This window comes from Coenobita brevimanus, chromosome 80, assembly GCF_032717465.1.
Source record: "Coenobita brevimanus isolate Jiangsu-jjx chromosome 80, ASM3271746v2, whole genome shotgun sequence".
Taxonomy (NCBI): domain Eukaryota; kingdom Metazoa; phylum Arthropoda; class Malacostraca; order Decapoda; family Coenobitidae; genus Coenobita; species Coenobita brevimanus.
The window spans coordinates 31,958,654-31,983,417 of record NC_137033.1 but is presented as its reverse complement, the minus strand read 5'-3'; the positions used below and the strand labels follow the sequence as shown (position 1 = coordinate 31,983,417).

The 24,764-nt window shown below is 41.9% G+C and overlaps 1 protein-coding gene across 1 annotated transcript in view; it reads left to right on the top strand.

Moving 5' to 3' along the window:
- The window catches only part of LOC145409320 (uncharacterized), a 554,443-nt gene that overhangs the window by 422,715 nt on the left and 106,964 nt on the right, over positions 1-24,764 (top strand). Inside the window, exon 10 of the mRNA XM_080279791.1 lies at positions 14,753-14,859. Coding sequence (XP_080135917.1) covers positions 14,753-14,859 — 107 coding nt within the window. The remainder of the gene's footprint in view (positions 1-14,752; positions 14,860-24,764) is intronic.

Below are 24,764 nucleotides of genomic sequence, written 5' to 3'. Positions count from 1 at the left end.
TTGTCGCACAGGTGGGCAGGTGCATTGTCGAGATGGAGGGCCTTTACCTGGTTGCTGGGATTCCCAGTTTCTCCGTCTGGTAATGTATGACCTTGACGAAATGGCAGTGGAACCAGTCTTTGAAGATGTGGACTGTGAACCATGCCTTCAAGGAATGGTACCAAATGAAAGGAAGGACATCCATCACCCCACGAAGACACCGAGGCTGCTTTGCACGGCCAACAATAACGGGCTTAAGCTGGTGCATGCCGTTAGCATTAGCACAACACAAAGCAGATATCCTTTGCTTGGAGAGCTTGCGGCCAGGTACATGCTTCTCTGTCTTCTCGGCTAGGGTGTTCGTAGGCAAAGAGCGATAGAATAAACCAGTTTCGTCAGCGTTGTAGACTTGACCGAGAGTTAGGCCCTCCCTGTCGATCAAGCCCTTCACCTTGTGCTGAAACTCCTCTATTCCATCCTCGTTGGTGTCCAAAGCTTCGCCATGAGACTTACGGTTGGTAAGGCCATGTCATAACTTGAACGCGAAGAGCCAACCCTCGGATGCCTTGAAGTCTAGGGCGTCGTGAAGCCTTGCGAACTTCTCAGCAGCAGCCTTCAGCTCCGTACCACACACCATCACACCAGCAGCACGTTGGTGTCGACACCAAATCAACGTGGAGCGGTCGACTTCAGCAAACTCGGGAGTAAACATCATCTTCCTCTCCATGTTGCGTTTACTTTTCGACGAGAAGTCAGCCGTGTACTGGATGAGTTTGTCTCGGGATCTCTTGATATCAGACAAAGTAGATCGGGCCAGGTTGAACTCACGAAGGATGCATGATGAAGACTATCCCGCATCCAATATCTCCCTCTTCTTCTCCAGAGTCAAAACCACTCTCTTCCTCTTCTCAGGTGGCAGGGCCATCATCACACACACGAAGGAGAGGCACGAGAGCAGCAGGAGAGCCTGCAGCAGGTAAGGCACAACCACAAAAGCGAGCACGTGGGCAGCCATGATGACGAGCATGCACTCACGACAAGAGGCGGGTGGTAAGTGGGGAGGATGCAGGGGCTCTAGCGGACGTCAGAGGAATGACGCACCAAAACAAAGCTGTCCTGCGCCGCGCGCGCCAAGTTCAAATTACAGGTGGGAAAAAGTCGGATTTCTTTCGAATTTTTTGCGGTTTTCGGACCATTTTGGGAATATTGGATCCCGGGACGATTACGTCCAGTAAGTGGGGATGTCCGGAAAGTGGGCATCCGGATAGTACGGGGATTACTGTATTTCTATGAGAAAAAAAATGAAAAAAAAGGTAAAAAATAAAGGCATACTTTACATTCAGCAGATCTTTTTTACAGCACCATAAACAAGTACAGTTATTCAGGATTACGGTGAAAAAAAAAAAAAAAAAGATTGGGTCTCTCAGTGTGTGGCCCTGGGCACCAAGGCCCGTCTCCTGAGTTCTTGCTCATGGTAGGACACAGCTGCGTCGAACGGTAATATAAGGATTAATGGTGTCCTGTAACAGAAGATGCCATTTCTCAGCCTGGCACAAATGGACATCTGGTGTTGTGGTGGGTTAAGATGTCCAACCACACCCAACCCATGTGGGTTTAATTTCATTTTTTTTCCTTTTTGCTCACGCAATGCCACTCAAGAGTGAGCGGCAAGTTATCCTCATCTACAATGTCTTGCCTGAATAGCCTTATCCCGGACCTTACGCTCCTGATGAGGCCTTGAAGGACTGGACGATAAACAGTACTCAGTAAAGCATATCAAGCCTATCTGACCAAGTTGCTGTTATGGACGCACTTGGGTACTGTTTTAATGACAGCATCAAATGATTTATTAAGCTGAAAAAAGTCCAGGGAACTAGTGAGAGAGAAAAAAAAAAGATGTAGCCATTTAATTCCGAGGACGGATTTTGTGTTCTGTGATTGCTACCATCAGATGATTTCCTTCAGCGTCGGAAAGACTTTTCGAAACAGAGAGATTGCAGATAACATTCATAAACCCCTTCAGTAACAAAGGTGTGTAATAAACTGAATAAAATCGTCTGCAGGCAGCAAGAATAAAATAAAGAAATGTGTTGCCGGATTCAAAGGGATAACACCGAGAACAGAAATCGTTGTATTTTATTCAAGCTGACACAAGATGATTTGATTGAGCAGAAAGGAACTTAATGCCACTAAAGGGTTAAGGCATGAAACTTTTTGCTGGACCTGTACATTCGGCTAAGATATTTTGCTGTGACTGTACGTTTTTCTAAGACTTTCTTTTTTGCTTTTTCGCTGTGGTTGTACATTCTGGTAAGACTTTTGCTGTGGATGTTCATTCCTCTAAGCCTTTTTTATGTGCCTGTACATTTTTATACGACTTTCAGCTTTGACTGTACATTCTTCTAAGAATGTTTTTTGCTATGACTGTGCATTTTTTGAAAACGTTTTGCTGTGAATGTTCAGTACACTCCTTCTTTTGCCATGAATGTAAATAATGAAGCCTTTTGGTCATAATGTGCACGCTTTTGTTTTTGCAATCGCTAGACAATTTTATTATACTTAGAAGAGACTAAATAAGGCTCAATAATAATAGCAGTAATAAAGTATACTCGTATGTGCAGTTTCTTCCTGTGTATTCAGAGAAATCATGAGATTGCGAACCCAATTTTATGACGTGTATGCCGATGACGGTGACGTCCATATGCCACTTTCCCCTGTTTCTGATCGTTTATAACATTCTGGGGAGGGGCCTGACCTCCTCCAAGAATCACTGGAGGGGGGGGGGTCATGCTCCCCAAATACCAAATTACGGATAACAGTTCAACTTTTACGAAGATATCAAAACCATATCTGTCCTCTTTTTGTTCTATCTATCTATTGCCAGACGCCTCAATCCCGTTCGGGGTGGCCACAAACAAATCGCCTCCACGTCGCCCTGTCCCCCGCCATTTCACTGCCCTGCTCCCAACTCACACCCCCCTCTCTCATATACCTCTCCACCCCATCCCTCCATCTCATCCTCGGCCTCCCCCTCCCTCTTCCCCCCTCCACCTCACTCACATACACTCTCTTCGTCAGTCTTTCACCCTGCATCCTCTCCACATGGCCAAACCACCTCAGTGTATTCCTCCTAACGCTTCCTATCACATCCACACCACAACGCTCCTTTATATCCTCATTTGTCAGCCTGTCTCTCCATGTGACTCCACAGGCTCCTCTTAAATAACTCATTTCCACTGCTCTCACTCTTGACTTGTGTTCTTCCAGCAACGTCCAAGCTTCACTTCCATACTGTACGTTAGAGTTGGTATCACAATACTGTCATGTAGTAACTTTTTCACTTCCATGCGCACTTTCCTGTTTCTTATCACTGCTTTCAAGAATCCAGCAACCTTTCTTCCCTGCTGTACCCTTTCAAGCACTTCACCCTCCAAACCTCCATCCTTGCTCATCACACTACCCAAGTACTTAAACATACTCACATTTTCCAATTCCTCACCATCCAACCTCGCTGTACATTCACTGACTTCACCTCTCTCAAAGACCATCACTTTACTTTTCTCTACATTCACCTTTAGATTCCGTTTCTTACACACTCTCCCAAACTCATCCACCAAGCCTTGCTGCTCTCCTTCGTCTTCACTCAACAACACAGTATCATCTGCAAACAACAGTGCAGGGAGTTTCCAAACACTACCCTCTCTCACCAGGGCCACTCCAACATCCACTACCCTCCCTACCTTGTACCTCTTTTATTACCCCATCCATGTATAGATTGAACAACCATGGAGACATGACACATCCCTGTTTCAACCCAACCTTCAAAGAGAAAAATTCACTCAGTTCACCATCCACACGCACTGCAGCCTTAGCACCATGATACATACTCTTCACAACATTCAACAACTTCCCATCTACTCCATATATTCTTAATACTTTCCACAATCCTTGTCTATCCACCCTGCCATATGCTTTTTCCAAATCCATGAAAGCCACATACAACTTCTTTCCCTTCTCTAGAAACTTTTCCACTAAAGACCTAAGAATGAATATCTGATCTACACAACGTCTTCCCTTCCTAAAGCCTCCCTGTTCTTCTCCAACTAATTCCTCTGTTCTTTCTCTAACTCTGTCAATAAGTATCCTACCATACACTTTTCCTCTTATACTAAGAAGACAAATGCCCCTATGATTACCACGCAATTCTTTTTCACCTTTTCCTTGTACAAGAGAATAATTATACCTGACTTCCAATCCTCCGGGAGTTTACCTTCATCCCAGGCCAATCTGCACATTTTCCACATCCATTTTACTACTATCTCTCCCCCATGCTTCAGCATTCCACCACACACTCCATCAATTCCTGGGGCTTTCCCCAATTTAACTTTCATCATTGCTTCCACAACTTGTATCCTACTGATTTCTTCCTGTCTTCCTGTCTTCTCACCTCCCTCTTTTTGTTGCTTCTGATAATTTTTAATTGGTGAAGGAACAAAATCTACTAAAAATCTCGGTTAGAAAATTGTATATAATGGAAGACCTTCGAAGTAATCAGACGAACCCACCTTTGCAAGGTTCACTCTCACCAAAAAGTTTTCGAAGCTCGAGCCACGATGGATGTGAAAATGAGCATAGCATAGCAAGGCATCTCGGAATGGTTGATATGCCTGATTTTGATGACGCACTTCCAAGCCATTACAGTGATGTCTAGTGCATATCGGTGTATTAATCACATCTGATGAAGTATAATGTGTCACAATATACTCCTGAAACAGGAAGATGTATTTCTGTGGCAGAGTTTGCTACTGATACTCCTAGTATTACTAACAATCTCTGAAAATGAATGGTGTTAGAAATGAACAAGTGCTCGTGGGCCCTTCGGGCCCCTCGCACTTGCTCCTGCGGAGGGCTCTCGCGTTTATGTGCTGTTCTAGTGTAATGTTGTCACTTGGATTTTTTGCAGCTAACCAATCGATCGTGTTATTTGCAGCTTCGAGGATGGAACCCAAGTTGTCCGAACGCAAGTTCGAAGTACCCACACGGACACACGGCTACTGCCACAGTTTATTTTAGTTCTACCTCTGGGCAAAAAATTTTACAGAGATCCTATGCCAGGCTCTGGGAGCAGCGTTTTTTGTCAAAATGTTATCGGTTATTAAATACAGTAAAAAAATTTTCAATCGTGATGGGACCAAGTTCTTTTTACATCAGCGATTTTTTTTGCAATTTTTGTGTCAATTTTGGTGCGATTTGAATGTGTAGTTTCGGCTGTCCAAAATACACACACACACACACACACACACACACACACACACACACACACACAAACACACACACACACACACACACATGGCTAGTGCTATAGTATATTAGATAAGCAGCCACAGAGAGGTGAGGTGCCATATAGCCACATACGGATATCAGGCTTCCATGAGTCAACTGCTTCCTTTTATGCAAGAAAGAAGGAACCAAGGGCCAGAAGCCCGTTAGATTGTTCCCTCCAAGGAAAAAAAATAACAGAGAGTCATATTCAAGATCCGATCATTTCGAGATGCCTGGACACACTGCATTAGAATGATTGGTGGTCATAGGCAGTAGGATATACAGAGAGAGAAAGACAGTTCCTCATTTGACCTGTTGCATTCGTGAAGGATTGGGAGTAATGGTTAACTCTTGCATTAGTGAGTTGAACAGAACAGGGATGAGAGTTTGTTGCTTGGCGGGTGCTATGCGGCAACAATAATGGTGAAGGGATGCAAGCAGACTGCTCAGAGGAGCAGTGATTATTGAAGTAGCGACAGAAGGGAGATAAAGATGCAACAGTGTGGCGAAGAGACAGAGTTTGAAGGGAGCCATAAAGAGGAGGAGAATTAATGAGACGAAAAGTTTTTGACTCCACCTTGTTGAGAAGAACTGTATATAGGAAGCCTCCTCACATATGCAAGTTGTACTCTACACAGGAGCAAATAAAACCCCTGTATAGAGTCAACAACTGTGCAGGGGTAAAGAAGGCACGGATTCGGCATAGCACACCTAGTTTCTTGGAAGCAGATTTCACAAGAGAGGTAATATGATCTTTCCAAGATAAATCCGAGAGAATGCTACCCCAAGTAAGTTTAAAAATGAAGCAGGATTGTGTTAGTTATTATTAAAAATTAGAGGATACTCCTGTAGAAGATTTTGGCAAGTTGAAAGATGTGTGAACTTAGTTTTGAAGCATTAAAAATAACAAGATTACTTTTATCCCAGTCAAATATGAACCAAGTCAGACATTAGGTGTGACATAGCCTCACCCCTTGTTTATTGAAGTAATTGCTGAGATAGGCACTGCGGAATACGAATGGAAAAGTGAAGGGTGGAGTCATCAGCATATGAGTGGATAGGGTTAAATGTACAACTTAGAAGGTCATTGATAAAGAGAAGGAAGAGAGTTGGTGATAGGACAGAACACTGAGGAACTCCAATATTGCTAGCTCCAGGAGAAGAACGGTAGCCAACTGCAACAGAAGCTATAGAGCGACCAGAAAGGAAGTTTGGGATGGTGGCACACATAGAAGAATAGAAACCGTAAGAGGGCAGTTTGGAAATTAAAGATTTATGCCGGACTCGATCGAATGCCTTTGAGATGTCAAATGCAGTGGCAAAGCTTTATCCAAAGTCCCGAAAGGAGGATGACCAGCCGTCTGAAAGGTAGGTGAGATGATCACCACTGGAGCATCCCTGGTGGAGCTCATACTGACATCGGAGAGAAGGTTGTGATAAGAAATATGTTTTTTAAATTTTACTGTTAACAATACAGTAGACTAAAAAATTACAAGATGTTAAAGTAACTGGGCGATAGTTAGAGGGCTGGGAGTGGTTGCCCTTGGGACTGGTTCCATGAGAGCAAACTTACAGCAAGTTGGAAAGGTACAAGTTGACAGACAAATGTGAAAGAGTTTGCCTAGGCAGGGTGTAAGCATTAGAAGCACAGTTCTTGAGGACAATAGGAAGGACCATGAGGCCCACATGCTTGTTAATATTGAGGCCAGTGATGGCAGAAAATACATCAATTGATGACATTTTAGTGTCAGCCATGAGAGAGTCAGAAGGAGGGAAGAGATGGAGGAACAACACAAGAGTCGTCTAAGGTGGCACTGGAAGAGAAAGTCTGACCGAAGAGTTCTGCTATAAGTACCGGTAGAAGAATCTGCAACAGAGCCATCAAAGTGGAAAAGAGGAAGGAAGGATGATGAGGTAAAGTTGGAAAATTTTTGACAAGGTGCCAGAAGGAGCTGGAAGAATCTGAGTTGGAGAGTTAAGAGCACTTAGTACGAACAAAATTATTTTTAGTTGTATATGATACAGGTTTCGAGACAATATTGAATGTTGCATCCAAGCAGATGGGCTGCTTACAGAGACCACACACCAAACCTATATCATTAGCCATTCCCACATCTGTATCAGCCATTCCCAAAAGTCGACGTCCTAATATAATTTAACCCTTTAACCGCGGGCATTGTTTTGCCCCGACTGGCCTCTCCCGTGGGGGTTTCAGCCAAAATGTAAACAAACTTTAAACCTTATAACTCTGCACAGAATAAATCTAGAGCGAAAAATAAGGTACCATTAGAAAGTACTAACCTTCGGCTTTGCAATGATGTAGGTTTCATGATTTCGTTGACTATCACTGGATGGGCAGTGCCGTTAGAAGTGAACGATCTAAAATCACTATTTTTCGGTCACACACCATTACCTTCGCTCACACACCATTACCAAATGCCAACCTCATTCTGACAATAATACTATAAACATATATGAACACTGCACATACGATAAACACCCACTCTGTGTTCACTGAGGCAGGTAAAAGGCACTGTAATTGCCCGCACTTCACTGCCACATCAGCGGTGTTGTAATCACTATTTTTCGTTCACACACCATTACCAAATGCCAACCTCATTCTGATAATAATACTATAAAAATATATGAACACTGCACATACGATAAACACCCACTCTGTGTTCACTGAGGCAGGTAAAAGGCACTGTAATTGCCCGCACTTCACTGCCACATCAGCGGTGTTGTCACTCACACAGCTGGACAGATACTGATGCGTGTTGGTCAGGGGTGGGGTGGGGGGCCCGGGGGGTGGGAGGTGGGGGCCCGGGGGGTGGGAGGAGGGAGGTGGGGGTCGGCTGGGGTGAAAGAACTTAATAGCTACTCTCCCTTGAAACAATTGGCGCACGGAAAAAACGCAGGTTATTCAAAATATTCACAAACATTCGAGAATGACACCCGCGGTTTGGTCCAGTTTTTGCAATGTCATTCTGGGATGACACCCGCGGTTAAAGGGTTAATCATTACCATACATAAGTAATATCGCTTTGGTTAGCAGCAGACTGTTTTATCTAGCTGAAGGGAAAGAACATGCTGAGGTAATATATTCCCGTCAAGCACATGCAACTAGTTATGCTGTATTGGAATAACTTGAGTATTTATTACTGTGACACTTTATTTCATTATAATGGCTATGATTTATGAGTATCGAGAAAGACGAAATAGCATAATGGTTACACAAAAGGCATGGGATTTGAGCCACTGGCAGCTCATCATTCAACTACAGAATGGTTTATCAGGGCTACCACCTGCTACACACACTGAGGGTTATTTCTAAACTCTTCCTTCTTATTTCTCAGATTGCATGGTACTTACAGGCTTCAAGAGCTTTTTGGTGAGAGTGTTCATTCAAATCTCTCCCCTATTTCTGATTGTTTTTATTTCTGGAAGCGAGGATGAGCCCCCAAGAATCACTGAGGCATCACGCCCCCCATATATAGCATTACGGATGAGAATCCATTGGACAACAACTACTAAGATATTAAAGCTATATTTGCTTTCCTTTCACTATCTGAGACTTTTTTATTTGGTAAGCGAGGGGGGGCGTAGACTCAAGATTGGAAAGTTTTGCTTAGTAGAAGACCTTCGGAACATTTAAATGAACACACCTCCGAAGTTCCATGTAGATTCGTCATCTGTTCAAATGAACAGATTGTGAATTTGGCTCTCTTTTGTCTTGTTTTTGTTTTTTCTTGGAAGGAACGATTTGCGGGCTCCTGCCTTTGATTCCTTCTTTCTTGCATTAATATATATATATATATATATATATATATATATATATATATATATATATATATATATATATATATATAAATATATATATATATATATATATATATATATATATATATATATATATATATATATATATATATATATATATATATATATATATATATATATATATATATATATATACTGTATATGGACTGAAAGTGTGTACGTGAGAGTGGGAGAATGAATTGGGTATATATGCTTGAGTATATGAGAATGAGAGGGCAATGGTGGTTGTATGAATAGCTGTATGAAAGAGATGGAAGGATGCATGAAAGCGTAGAGATCGATTGTATGGGTACGAATAAAATTAGGAATACAAGCGTGGGCCATTGTTTGCTTGTGTGCTCCGACAGAGGACCGAGAGGCTAGAGTGAATGGCGAGTTGCAGGAAAGTCTGGAAGCTTGCTTGGGGAACTTTGAGAGAAAATGGAGTGTTTCTGATCGGCCGTATGAATGGGAATGAGGTAAATGCTACAATAGCTGGGGTGGTTGGTCATTGAAGTGAGTGAGAATAGTGGTGCCCTGGTGGACATTTTGTACAAGGAAGGGCTTGGCGATTGCCAGTAATTTTTTCAGGCTGAAGATGATCCATAGGTACACATGGCGAGTGATAACGAGGATAAGAAATGAGCTGAACTAACGTTAGGCAGTGATTTATTGTGTGCGTGTGGATGATGAATGAGAAGAATTGTGCTTACTTTCAGGTAACACAATTTGGTGTCTAACATAGATCTGCAAAAGCGATGGGTGAACAGAGGTGGAGGAGGAGAGGAGGAAACGGATCTTGCAAAAAGAGTAGTAAGCCGTTGGATAAGACACAGGCAGGCAGACAAACACACACACATACTGTACAGGTTGATTCTGGCACAACGGTATAGGCCAGATGCAGAAAATGATACCGTGTTGCTTCGTTGGATTGATAATAATGATACATTAGATTTGCAGTTTCTTCTTGTGGACTCAGAGAAAACATAAACAATACATACCCAATCCTGTAATATGTATGCAGATTTCTTTGATATCCATATGTTCACAATCCCCTGTTCCTGATATATATATATATATATATATATATATATATATATATATATATATATATATATATATATATATCAGCCGTGGCTCAGTGGGTTAGAGCGCTCCGTTCTGACCGTAGGGTCGGAGGATCGAATCCACCCAAGGGTCATTGGTAGACATCAGGAAGGGCATCCGGTCATAAAATGCTACACGCTCCAAACCAAAGTCCTCTACCCAGGGGCAACGCCTTAGCCCTTATCCAAAAAAGGGGTACCTGGCGTAAAACTCTCACATATATATATATATATATATATATATATATATATATATATTTTTTTTTTTGGGGAAAGAGGGAGCTGACCCAGAGAATCACTGGGGATGATTACTCTCCTCAAATATCACATTATGGATCCATTGTACAGTTTGTACTAATATATCACCCATTTCTGCTCCACTTTTACTTCTCTGAGAAGTTTTGTATTGTGGAAGGGGCCGACCCCCTAAAAATAATGGTGGAAAACTTTATATACAGGAGACCATTATCAAGGAACCACACGATTTGACCTGAAAAGTTTCAGTGAAATCCACATGCTCACTTTCCCCTGCTCCTAATTGTTTTATTTTTGGGAGGGGGATGACCCCCAAGAATCATCAAGGGAGGTCACGAAAGATAGGTCATTGTATAACATGTACTAAAATATCAAATCCGTATCTGCCCTTAATTCACATTTCTGATATTTTTCTTGATTTTATTTTATTTTTTGTGAGGGGGACTGACCTCCCTAAATATCATGGCTGCTAAACTGTATATAGCGAAAAACCTTTCCAGTAACCAGCCGAACTCACCTGGCAAGTTTCATTCAAATCCGTCAAAAAGTCTAGGAGGAGTTAAAATACACACACACACACACACACACACACACACACACACACACACACACACACACACACACACACACACACACACACACACACACACACACACTGAATCTAGCGCAACGGTATTAGGAGTGTCGCCGAAAATAATAACCATCCCGTTTCTCAGGATTAATAATATTAATAATAATAATTGGACCCTCCCCCCAAGGGGTGAATCACACCAGCCGTGAGCTGACACGTATATCGCGTGGCTCGGAATATGACCTTGACCTTGACCTACTTTCAGCAGTTTCGAACGCGTTTTTTTTTTTTTTCCTACTACATACATGTAAAATTTTGTGAGTATATCTTGAGCGGTTGCTAGTTATCTTGCTGACAGACACATAGACAGACACACAGACGGACAGACAAACTGAAACCAATACCAGCTTCGCTCTAGCGGCTGGTACTACTACTACTACTAATAATAATAATAATAATAATAATAATAATAATGATAATAATAACTGTAATAATAATAATGAGTCAATGATGATATTTCGAAACCGTTCAAAACTACAGTACAGGCTGGTCCATTATTAAAGCATCATAGTACTCGTGTGCTGCAGGGACGGCCCAGTCAGGGCTACCCGAGTTTGTCCTGCATTATTTTCTATTAATAATTCATTAATGTTTATTGTGTCTGGTTTATCACATCATTAAATACTTACATGTTCCGCTTCTTCAGGTCATTAATTCCAAAGCAGATCAGTAACTTTATTAACACGCTAAAAATCTTTCCTTCTCACTAAAGCAGGGGGAGCAGCCCAAGCAACACGCAGGACAGCTGAGTGCAATATATGGGCCACCCTGACGTATACGCTTAGCTGAAAAATACCATGTTAGTAGAAATAATGAAAAAAATAGTTTTTGTGGTGGAGGAACTAACTGACATACTTTTTACCACAGCTGTGCATTCACATACCCTCGACTTTTTGCGGTGACTGTACATTCCTTGTGGCTACAAGACACTACATAATTCACTTGAACTTTCTTCATAACAACTTCACAAGATTTACTGACTGGTTTGTTTCATCTTTTACTCTGTCTGTCTGTCTGTCTGTCTGTCTGTCTGTCTGTCTCTGTCTGTCTGTCTGTCTGTCTGTCTGTCTGTCTGTCTCTGTCTGTCTGTCTGTCTGTCTCTCTCTCTCTCTCTCTCTCACACACACACACACACACACACACACACACACACACACACACTGTGTGTGTGTGTGTGTGTGTGTGTGTGTGTGTGTGTGTTTCTGTCAGTCTGTGTCGGTCTGTCAGTCTGTGTCGGTCTGTCTGTCTGTGTTGCTCTGTCTCTCTGTGTCAGTCAGTCTGTGTCAGTTGGTCTGTCTCTGTCGATCTGTCTGTCTGATTCGGTCTGTCTGTCTGTGTCTGTCTGTCTGTCTGTGTCGGTCTGTCTGTCTGATTCGGTCTGTCTGTCTGTGTCGGTCTGTCTGTCTGATTCGGTCTGTCTGTCTGTGTCGGTTGGTCTCTCTGTGTCGGTCGGTCGTCTGTGTTGGCCAGTCTGTGTCGGTCTATATGTCTGTGTTTGTCGGTCTGTCTGTGTTGATTGGTCTTTGTGTGTTGGTGTCTGTCTGTCTGTTTGCCTGTGTCGATCAGTGGTCTATTTATCTGTGCCAGTCAGTCTGTGTCTTTCTGTCTGTCTGCGTCTGTTTGTCTGTCTGTCTGTCTGTCTGTCTCTGTCTGCCTGTCTGTCTGTCTGTCTCTGTCTGCCTGTCTGTCTGTCTGTCTCTGTCTGTCTCTGTCCGTCTGTCTGTCTGTCTGTCTGTCTGTCTCTCTCTCTCTCTCTCAGCCAAATTATACCGTGTCGTCACACATGCAGTAGAAACAGCATTTAAAATACCATAACCGTAGTTAAGGGTGCAACCACTTCAGTCCCCTGTCATCAACATTGCTGCCAATGGAATGTAAGAAGCGAAATGTGTATGCTAAAGACCCAACAGTCTCCAGGACCAGATATATTTTCTGCTGGGGTATTGAAGGTATGCAGTGAAAAAGTAAGTCAGCTATAGTCCATGCTACGTATTTACTCCGAGCTGATGCAGTACTGTTCCATAAGGAGAACGGAAATCTGAAGCTAGGCTAATTAGTCCTGAAACTGGACACTTGTGGGTTTGGGACTACATGAAAACTGATAATTAATAATGGCACTGATAATATCAAGAACAGAAAAAAAAATATCGTGTGTAAATAGCTTTGACATTTTGTCAAGTATTTGCTAAAGAAAGTTGTGCTTCTATTTTGCTGTAAATATGGAGACCATCCATCTTGTCCCAGATTTTTAAATATGCTTTCTTTACGTCTGACTGAAAACATAAAATTATTCAGCAAATTCTTGAGATTATGTTAAAGTTATATTAACACGATTTTTATTTGTTTTAAACGCGATTTATATTGATATCGCGAAAATAATCAGTCGATATTTTCAACTGTCTTGTAGCCCAAAACTCACGAGAGGTCAGCTTATGGTAGTTACAAGGTGCTGACACCTGAGCAGCATTACTTGAGCAATAATTCCCAACAAAATAATCAATAGCTGTGACATGCTTGTAAAAAAGAAAATATAGCTTCCACTTTTAACGCATTCAAGTCAGTGACTTGTCCTGCTGATGAGTTTTTGTTAGCACCATACCCTTATGTTCAGCCTAAAGAAGACGCCTGGTGATGAAAGAGTATATAGTCTGTTTCTAATGTCCGAAGCTCGAAAGACCTACCGTCATCTCAGTATATCATGCGAAGGTAACACAAATAATTTAAGAACATCTTGTGGTTTAAGGTTTTAAGAAGGGTGAAAATTTTTAAATAAATACCGTTGATATATTGGTTCATCAGTACATACATAGATAGATATAGATAGATATATATAGGGAGAAAAGGATGGATGGGTAGGTAGATAGAGTGACACATAGATATGTAGAAAAAATAAAGTATGAACCAACCAGTCAATGTACATTAGCTTTTCCCACATACATTTCATAAGCCCTGCTCTGACCTAGCTTAACCTCTCCCAACTCTCCTACCCTTCCCTGGCGAAGCTTAACTCTAACTCGCTGTCTTACCTTTCTTGACCTTGCCTGCCTAACCTAACTTCTCCCAACTCTCTTGCTTTCCCTACCTTGCCTAACTTAACTTCTGTCTCTCTCTCCTGGCCTCTTCTTCCCTTCCCTGCCCTATCCTAAGCCTGCCTAGCAACATCTCCAATTCGCTTCCTTCCCCATGTTGTTTCCTGCCCTGCTCATGCCTGACAAACTCTAACATAATATTTTCCAACACCCTTCATTCTTCTGCTGTATTCTACCGTTTATTAACCCAACCAATGGTAATCGAGTATAACCATTACCAAATCTCTTCATTCTTCGGCACGACCCTGCCTCATCCTTGGTTCCCATTCCGTGCTTTCCCTAGTTCAACGTTCAACCATTCCTAATTCTCTCTCCTTCAATGCCCCGCATTGTCTTGTCCTGGCGTACTATCTCCTGCCCAGCTCTACTTAGCCATCCCAATTACCTAAGCCTACTCTTTCCTTTCCTGCCCGGCCCTATTCTACCCTACCTTATCCTGACCTTCCTTATCCTGGTCGGCCTTACCCTGGTCTGCCTTACCCTCCCCACTCCCCGGCCCTATCCTGCCTTACTCTGTCCTCCTTACATACTATGGCTCCTGTGCCCACCAGGTCCTGATCGTCCCAGTGACTGTGGTGACGTTGGGGCCGCAGGGGAAACGACCAGTGCAGTGTATACCATCTATCCTGCTTCTTGTACATCGAGGTTCTCTGTACAGGTTAGTGAATATTCCATCTCAAAGTTCACTTGTCGACTGTCAGCCAATAGGCGAAAGACGGTACGCTAAGTAGCTTTCCAGTGAAATTCCAATCGCATGTTCCATTACGTTACACTTTTTGTTGCCTCCCTCCCCCATTCTCTCTCTCTCTCTCTCTCTCTCTCTCTCTCTCTCTCTCTCTCTCTCTCTCTCTCTCTCTCTCTCTCTCTCTCTCTCTCTCTCTCTCTCTCTAGGTTAGTGCACATTATGTCTCTACTGGCACCACGTCACTTCTATAAGGTAAGTGACATCAGAAGCTGGTGCAAAGAATGCTCTTGATCGAAAGAGTATCTTCGATAGTTTCGCCTTTTTGTAGTAGCCTTGTGGTAAGAACGCCTAAGCTGCTGTGAGAGACTTGCCTAGGATCGATCCCCAGGAAGCGGCTAGAGGCTTTTCGAGCATATACTGGAAATGCCAGTACAAGAAGTAGGCTGGTCATCTGCCCCTATATATAGTTTAATACGGTAGCCTAACCTCTTGCCAAACACCGCGAATGGGGTAATATGGGATTGAGTGTTACCTGTTTGCAGTGCTCTGAAACAGCAGCCAAAACGTTTATCCGCTATTTTTATCAACAATCAGTGAAGATGGAACATATGAGGCTTCACACTGAATGACTCTTGCTTCGAAACCATAGGGTGGTAACTTATTTTACCAATTATTGAATGTCAGGTGACCTAGTGGGCAATGGTGCTTCGACCACATTGGCCTATAAGCGTTAACATCAGGAGGGTGGTTGAGGTTTAGCCTATAGCTTACATAATGTCCGTCAGTGGTAAACAACTGGTCATTCTAGGTAGGTGGTTCTTAAACTGGGGGCAATGGTGCATTTTCAGGGGGGGGGGGATGGGATATTCCTAAGTATTTGAAGTCACTGTTGATAGTTTTATAATTATTTTCTTCAGGTACTTTTTGCTAGGAATTTTTTTTTTTCTGTCAGCCATCTTGTACAAAACATATCTAGAGGCAATGCAAGATTAGTTCCTGAAATGTACAAGCTACATATTTGCCATAAACACCATCATAATGAAGAGTTTGGTGGATTTGGGAGTTAAAATGCGACGCTACCTTCTTATCATCATATTGGTTATCTGGCTTTTTCCTTCAGTCTTGCCTATCTTTCTCTACATAGCATTTTTTCAAGACGTTCAGGCATCACACTGACAAACGTAATCGTTTCCTCTTGGGAGATGATCTCTTCTGTACCCTTAATATGTCTAAGCCACTGTCACCCCACCTGATATCAAAAATACCATTGTAACTATACCACAGGATTTTCCATTCAGTTTTTGAATGTGCTATTATGTGCGTGTACCGTATCTCTGTATTTAATCACTCCAATTGCCATAACCTCATATCCAACAACCTCAGGCGAGTGATATTACTTTGGTTCTTCAAATGAAGGCGTGGATGGAGGCCACAGATATTATTCTTTTATACCCGATGGGCTACAGATGTTGTCATCTTTAGTCCCTGGGACAGCAGAACGAAAATGTTCGGGAATCACTATTCTAGACTATTATGTGTGGACCATGCAGCCTAGCCCTAGTCTAGCCTCGGCACCCTATACTCCTGAGAATTGATGTCACAGCAAGGGATTGAAAATAGACAAACAGACAGACAGGCAGGCAGGCAGATATGTAGACAGATAGATATGTAGTCAGACAGACAGACAGTCACAGTCCTACAGAAATAAGTACTTAGATAAACAGAACGACATAAACAAATAGACAGATAGATAGATAACATCATTAGCGGAATCCTAATGTCTGAATTGCTGAACTTCGGGACCATAAGTTAGGAGAAGGACGGTACACTAAATATCCTTCCAGCAGCATCCCTCGCGCGTAACCACTGCCTTGTACTCTAGATCCTAGGCCATTATTGCGCTCCTTCTAACTAATCCTCTAGTGGTTGAAACATCTCTGGTATTCTGTTCAGGCTAACATCAGACTGTAGTATCCATCTGCAAATTGTATATTCTAAAAAAAGTAATACCCATTCAATACAGTACCGGGTGCGTGAGAAGGACGCTTTCACTAGTTTCATTCGATATGACAGGGCGGTGGAGCTGCCTGGTTACACAAACGTCCCTCACCTCCTTTCCTGTCCTTCGATAGGAGGATGGTGGACAGCAGGAGAGGGGAAGCTTCAATCTATGGTCCACAGAGTTTACATTTCCGTTGAACCTGGGCCTACAACAGTTACTACTTCTTATCCAGGAAAGTGTTTTATTAATTTATTTGTGCTACCTCAAGAGATTTTGTTAAACTTTTAAGACATCTTGTAGCAGAAAAAATATATGAAAGATAAATATAAACACTGCAAATCCACTTTAAGTATTCTCCTCAGCTGAGTAGAATGGTCCATAGACAGCAAGCACAAAATGGAGAAATACATCATCGAAGTGATATAATTACCCTTCGCATGGTAGGGAAAAGTCTAGTGTTAAATTGCAGCAAAAGATATATTATTTTATTCGACTGAACGTGACCCCTTGTAGTCTGTATATATAAAAGAAGGAAAGAAAGAAATGATAATTCATAGTTAACTTAAATTATAATAATACAAAATACATGCTATGTACCGAAGATAGTAGAAGCTGTGATGAACTTTTTACTGGATGACTAAGAGAAAGACAGACAGGAAGACAGACAGATGTAAACAGCCTCCTAAAAAATATTGCCGAGTAAGAAAAAAGTTGCATTACAAATCTTGATCACACACAAAAATTATATATATTACAGAACTTGATCACACACACACACACACACACACACACACACACACACACACACACACACACACACACACACACACACTTACCATCATATAAAAAACAGATTTATGCATTCAGTATGTTTCGTTAAGAACAGCTGCTGTATCTCTCTCTCTCTCTCTCTCTCTCTCTCTCTCTCTCTCTCTCTTGTGGTTATGTAAGATGCGAATTCCATACAGAGCGTGAAAAGTTTCCGTCTTTTTGTTTCTATGTCTACCGTATCTACTGTACTTGTCCACCTTTCATCATTTTTACAACAGCAGCAGTAACAGAAACAACAAAAATACACAATGATAAGAGCAACAACAACAGCAAGCATTGTTAGCATTAATCATCATCATCATCATCATCATCACAGTATCAAGCCGGTAAGCAACGATGGCCATCTCTAAATGGACCAAGCTTTGGCTTACGCTAGGTACATATTATAGGTGGCGCTGCCAGCGACAGGAAGTGAGTTTCAGCACAAAAAGTCATTTCTGTATGGAGGTACTGCAGTGCAACATTTCACCCAAGAATCATGACCCTGGCTAAATAGTCGCCGGAGCCTTAGCATTTCGTGCAAGCAAGGTCGTAATTTTAGCACCTTTCATATTTTCTGTATTTGATGATCTTTGACCCCTGACCTGGCAGACAGAGGTCATGCATACACGAAGCAAACTTGTAGTACTCATTAACGTCTGTAAGCATACAGTGTTTCATTCAATTTCATCCACCCACTGTGGAGCTAGGGAACATGAAAATCCCAGAATGGCCCATCAGAGGTACAACTTCTAGGTGGCGCTGCCAACGACTGAAAGTGAGTTTCGCCACTTATATCTCTTTTTGTATGGAGGTACTGTAGTGCAATACTCCACCCTAGAATCATGGCCCCGGCTTAAAAATCTTCGGAGCCTTAGCGTTTCGCGCGAGCATAGTGATTTTAGCTATTTTCACCCTTTTTGCATATGATAACCTTTGACCCCTGATCTAGACAGTGTAGCACGTAGGTGTACAATAGAAAGTTGTAACAGTCAATGTCTATATGCACACAAACTTTCATTAAATTCCATAGAACTGCCAGGGAACTAGGGAAGTATTTTTTAAAACGAGTACTGGTTGCTAGGGACGAAGAGGTCAATCTTCGCAGGGTTGCCACTCGAAAATTAGAGGAGAGAGAGGTGAATGATGGCACGCCTTCGATAGGGAATGACTTCAAGATTAAGCCTAAAGAGTCAGAGCTTTCTACTCCCATTAGTAATGCTTCTGCAGTTCAAAACATGAAAAATAAGAAAAAACTGCTTTTCGGCCGTTGTTAGGCAACAAGTAGTTGCCTAGGAACCAAAACCTTGCGGACACAACTAGGTCATAGGCTGGTTGTTGTATCCAAGTTTGGTTGGAATCGGTTAATTCTGAAGGGCAGAAGTGCGTGCCACAATAAAACAAGAAACCAAGCAAGAAAATGCGACTAACAATAAGGGCAGCATGAGCTGGCCAATAATAATAATAGTAATAATAATAATAATATTATTATTATTATTATTATTATTATTATTAACCGTTAATAAATCAATAAAGAAGAAGAAGAAGAAAATGAAGAAGAAAAGGCAGAAGAAGATGAAGAAGAAGAAGAAGAAGAAGAAGAAGAAGAAGAAGAACAACAACAACAACAACAACAACAACAACAATACCAACAATAAAATGATGGAGAAAAAGCTCCAGATGAAGCCCACAAACACCACACCGTCCATCACCAACAACAACATTTATTAAGCGAGAGGAAAAACTAAAATTTTGCTGTGAAAAACATGAGACTAAGCGACTGAGTTTATATTGTGTTAAGGTAGTGACAGGGAGGATGGTGAGGGAGGGAGGGAAGGGAGGGAGAGAAGGAGACAGAGAAGGTGACGGGAAGAAAAGGAAGAGTGAGAGAGGAATACAGGGTAGGGGGAAGGGAAAGGGAGAAAGACGGGAACAGAGGAGAGACGGATTGAGATGGGGAGAGGGAGTGAGGGAGGTGAGAGGAGTGAAAAGGAAGAAGGAAGGGAGATGGGGCATAATATGGAAACATAAGCCCCATAACATATTTTCCTAAGCGTTTTACTTTGCTTATTACTCTCTGCTATCATCTTCTTTGTCATTTAAAGCATCCAAGCACCGCCACTGTCAGCTTAGATAACAGAAACTGATAATAACTATTCGTATCCAAAAATAAATCGGTAAGGATGAGATGCTAGGGTGCTTCCTTAACTGGCGTGAATACGGATCGTGCAGATTACAGAGGTGTATATTGTGGTGTGTGTGTGTGTGTGTGTGTGTGTGTGTGTGTGTGTGTGTGTGTGTGTGTGTGTGTGTGTGTGAGAGAGAGAGAGAGAGAGAGAGAGAGAGAGAGAGAATGTGGGAAGGGGGAGGCTTGATAAGAAAGGGAAGGAGGGAGAGTTAAAAGGACCATAAATGTTCACAAAGGAAAGGAAGCAGCAACAGCAAAACAGCTACCAGGCTATATCAGTCAGTTCTGGAGAGATCATGCTATTTATGATCGGGTATATACTGTAGAGGCCACATAAAACATCCCCGGTGTGAAAACTCTCTCTTAGGTTGAATTAAATCGTCCGAAATTGATGAGGAAAAATACTATCATGGGTAATATGAATGAATTACTTCTTTATAAACAGAATAACGATGTAACGCTGCTGCAGTACTTGCCTTAGTCTGAACTGGAGTAATACAGTGTCAGATTATTGCATTATTCACAGAAGACAGTTGTTAGCTGGGGACCGGAAATGTGGGACTTTTCCTGGTGGCTTTGAAATATTGGTATTGTATCACAAATCTACCTGGTTAGACGCGTGATCTGTCTGAAAGGAAGAAAGTTAGAACCCAGTCAAGGACAGGAAACAATCTGACTTAAAGTTCTTTCTATTACGCTATATATTTTCCAAAAAACTCACTGACATTATAAAAACACACTCATCAGTAAAATCACACCACTCCTGAATGAGTGGTGAGTGTAAGTCCCGAAGTGTTGACATGTGTCGGTGCACGACATGCAGGAAGAGTGCTGGGCCTTAGAGAACGGACTATAAAATCTTTGCCCAGGGATGGATGGGTAAAAAAACAAAAACAAAAAATCAAAGGAGGTACTTGAATGTTGGTATTGTATATAAGTCTACCACTTCACCATTATTTTTTGTTCTGTTTGCAGTCCTGATGAATAATATATGCTTTGCTTCATTTGACTGGAAATGTTTATCATTGAATTTATAGTCATTACCAGTAGTAAGATTCGACAGATCCCTTGTGAAGTAGGCTAATCAACACCCATGATATTAATAATAACATAATATGTTCTTGGATAATATATATTTGAACAAGTTCCTCTTGTAGTGTCCCTCTTGAGAGGCTAACCCCACCACTGGAATCTCGTTCTATTTTACTTTCATAATGCTGCTGTCACTTATATTCAGATCAAGAGACTTTTCAAACTAAAGAAGTTTAGGTAGAGTCTCCATCAGCCCTGTCACTACTACGATGCTCCCTTGAGGCTGGAAAATATCATGTAAAAGTATAAAACATCTTCGTGCTGAAGAAATAGAGAAATATTATCTCTTATAGTTGTTCCTTGTAGGGTTTATGTATCCATTTTTGTCACTTTTCATCGTGCTCTCTCGCTAGTTACATTTTCCATTACGTAACTCTTCCAGTACAGTTCTTGCTACTATCATACTTGTTAACCTTTTGAATCGGGGTGACATTATTTTTTTTTTTTTTAATTGTTAATGATACCAGACATGTTTAATCACGATAGAAAGGAACTTTTTGTAATGGCAAACTAAGGCAGCACCTAACCCTATCATTACGAAAACACAATCCTTAGCTGAACAAAATCGTTAGGAAATTTTTTAAAAAATGTATATATATAAAACAGTCATCTTCGTGGAGGGGGGAAGAGGGAGGGGGAGGCCGAGGATGAGATGGAGGGATGGGGTGGAGAGGTATATGAGAGAGGGGGGTGTGAGTTGGGCGCAGGGCAGTGAAATGGCGGGGGACAGGGCGACTTGGAGGCGATCTGTTTGTGGCCACCCCAAACGGGATTGAGGCGTCTGGCAATAGATAGATAGATAGATCTTCGTGCTTCATGGGTAGAGCTTAGAAAGGAAAAACTGGTAGTGAAAGTGATACTCAAAACTAAATCATAATCTCTAACAATTTCGAAAACTGTCTCGAGCTAATTATGTCGCATACTGATGACAATAGTAAGTACAAAGTGACGTTGTTGTATAGAAGGGGTTATATTTTAATTAGGTGATGCCGTTGTAACTAAGTTCATGCTATAGTCACACGATTTTACTCAGCAAAGAACAGGTTTGGTGAAAATATCAGAGACAAACAGAACCGGGCCCAACACTAAATCTTGTGGCACTCAAGGGAGGGGTATGAAGACACAAGCCTGCAGTCCCACCGGACCCAGGTTCGAATCCCGGCTGGGGCAGGGAACAGTTTAAGGATTTGAATTTCATTAAATCAGGCTTTACTGATCTACCAGAAGACCCGCCGACATGTCGTAAAAATACCCCCGCTAAGACCAATACACCAGTCCTGTATGAGGCAGCCCTAGCATGTATTCAATATGGACGGTGGGTGTTAGCGCCGAAGTGGTGACATGTAGAGGTGTATGGTATGTAGGAGGACTGCTGGATCTTGATAGCAGGCTGTGAAGCCTATGCCCAGAGTCGGACACATAAAAAAAAAAAAATACAAAATTGGGACTATATATCGGAATCAAAGCTTTTACCTGAGAGAGAGAGAGAGAGAGAGAGAGAGAGAGAGAGAGAGAGAGAGAGAGAGAGAGAGAGAGACTAATAGTATGATATATTCATGAACTGTAAGTGGGAATGCAGCGTACGTGTGTGTGTGTGTGTGTGTGTGTGTGTGTGTGTGTGTGTGTGTGTGTGTGTGTGTGTGTGTGTGTGTGTGATAATTAATCTCTCTTATAACGGGTTCATTTATTAGGATGTCCTTCACATCATTCTCTCTCTCTCTCTCTCTCTCTCTCTCTCTCTCTCACACACACACACACACACACACACACACACACACACACACACACACACACACACACACACACACACACACACACACACACACAAATGAAGACTAAATCAAGAAACGCTCAACACTGCAGGCCTCTCACTCACCCTCTTGCTCACCCACTTACTCACTCACTCGCACTTTTTCACCTTCTCACTATCCTGCTAATGCATTCCCAGCTCATATCCTCTATGGGTTTTTCCTCTTCTTCTTCTGTTAGTAAAATAGTCGGCAAATAGAAACACGACAAAGAAGGACTAAGAGGAGGAGAAGGAGGAGGAGGAGGAAGAGGAAGAAAAAATAAAGAATAGATAAATGAAAGGAAATCATTATTATCATTATCTTAATCACCATAAAACTAATAATAATAAAAAGAAGAAGAAGAAGAAGAAGAGAAGAAGTAGAAGAAAAGGAAGAAGGAGAGAGAGAGAGAGAGAGAGAGAGAGAGAGAGAGAGAGAATGTAAAGGCCATGGCCTGATAATTAAATGTAAGATACTGCTCTCTCTCTCTCTCTCTCTCTCTCTTTCTTTCGTTGCCCCTCTCTTCTTCCCTCCCTGCCTCCCCGTTTCCCTCATCTTCTTTCATTCTTTCTTCCTCCCCTTTCCCTTCCCTTTTCCTTCCACAGGTTCCCTCTCCCTTTCTACCCTCGCATACATATTCTTCCCCATCTACATTTCCCTCTCCATCTATCTTTCCCTTTTTTCATAATTTCTCGTCCCCTGTGTTTTTTCTTCTTCTCCTTTCCCTTTCTTCCCTTCATTCTTCCCCTATGCGTTCCCCAATCCCTCTTCTTTCTCCAGCACATCTTTTCCTCTCTCTTCCTTACCTTTCATCCCTCTCCCTCTGGTCTTACTTATCTAATCTCTTTCCCCACACTCATTTCTCTCTTCTCTTCATCTGTCTTATTCACCCTTTCTGTCTTCCTAATTCACTTTCCTCTACCCCTTCTGCCCCTGCCATCCCCCTACCTTTCTCCCTTCCCCTTCTCTTCCCTTCCTCCTTCCCGTCTCTGCTGTCATATCCAATCCCTCCTCCCACTTTTACTTTCGTACTACGTCAGTTCACCTTATCTCCCCTCCTCTTCCTTCACCTTACAGGAAAGCGTGGAGATCAGGAAGGCGTGAAGTTCCTTGACATATGGAACAACTTTAATGAGCAGCAAGTATTACTTTTTCAAATAATAGACTACACTTATACGCCGTTGGATCTCCTTGCCACAGTCGTTTTCTTTTTGTTGTAGTACTTTTTTTACTGGAGAGAAAACAGTAATCACAAAACGCAGTCACGACAACGAAGGTAAAAATTATTCATGCTGATAAAACTATAGGATATGCAGACTCCCCACATCAGAAAGGTATGCCCAAACACATAAAAACTCTTCTTGTAAATGCGGGGAATTTTATGATTTAAAGGCTCATGTCTTTACCGAAGACTTTTAAGTAATTGGTATCACAGAATCGTGGCTGAATACTGTACAAAGAGGTTTTCCAGCAGATCGTAACAGGTAATTACATTTCCAGTAGTGAAAGGAAAGATAGAGTAGGAGGTGGTGTATTGTTGTACATGAAATCAGGACTCCATCCAGTCGTAATTTCCAAGCTATTTATCGAAAACGTCGACACTATTTACCTTCAGCTTAAAAAGAATCCCGTAATACACTCGCACTTGGGTTAACTTATTATCCACCCTGACAGTCACTCAAAACCAGTGCTGAAATCTACAACCAAATTGCCGAAAGCTCTTGTACCCAAGGTAGCCTATGCTAATCTGTGGTGGTTTTAGTTTATGACTTCCCATGTGGGGAAAAGCCCCATCTTCGCAAACAGGGTTAGAACTATATACAAAATTTTAGGAAAGTTCATTGCATCGTTTCGTAAATTATCCAACATGAGGGGAAAAAAAATTCTTAGACCTTGTTTCAGCCACATCAGAATATTCAGCGAAGGTTACTGTAGGAGAAGAATTTGGTATAAATGATCACTGCATAGTTACATTTAACCTTAAATTCACTGAAGA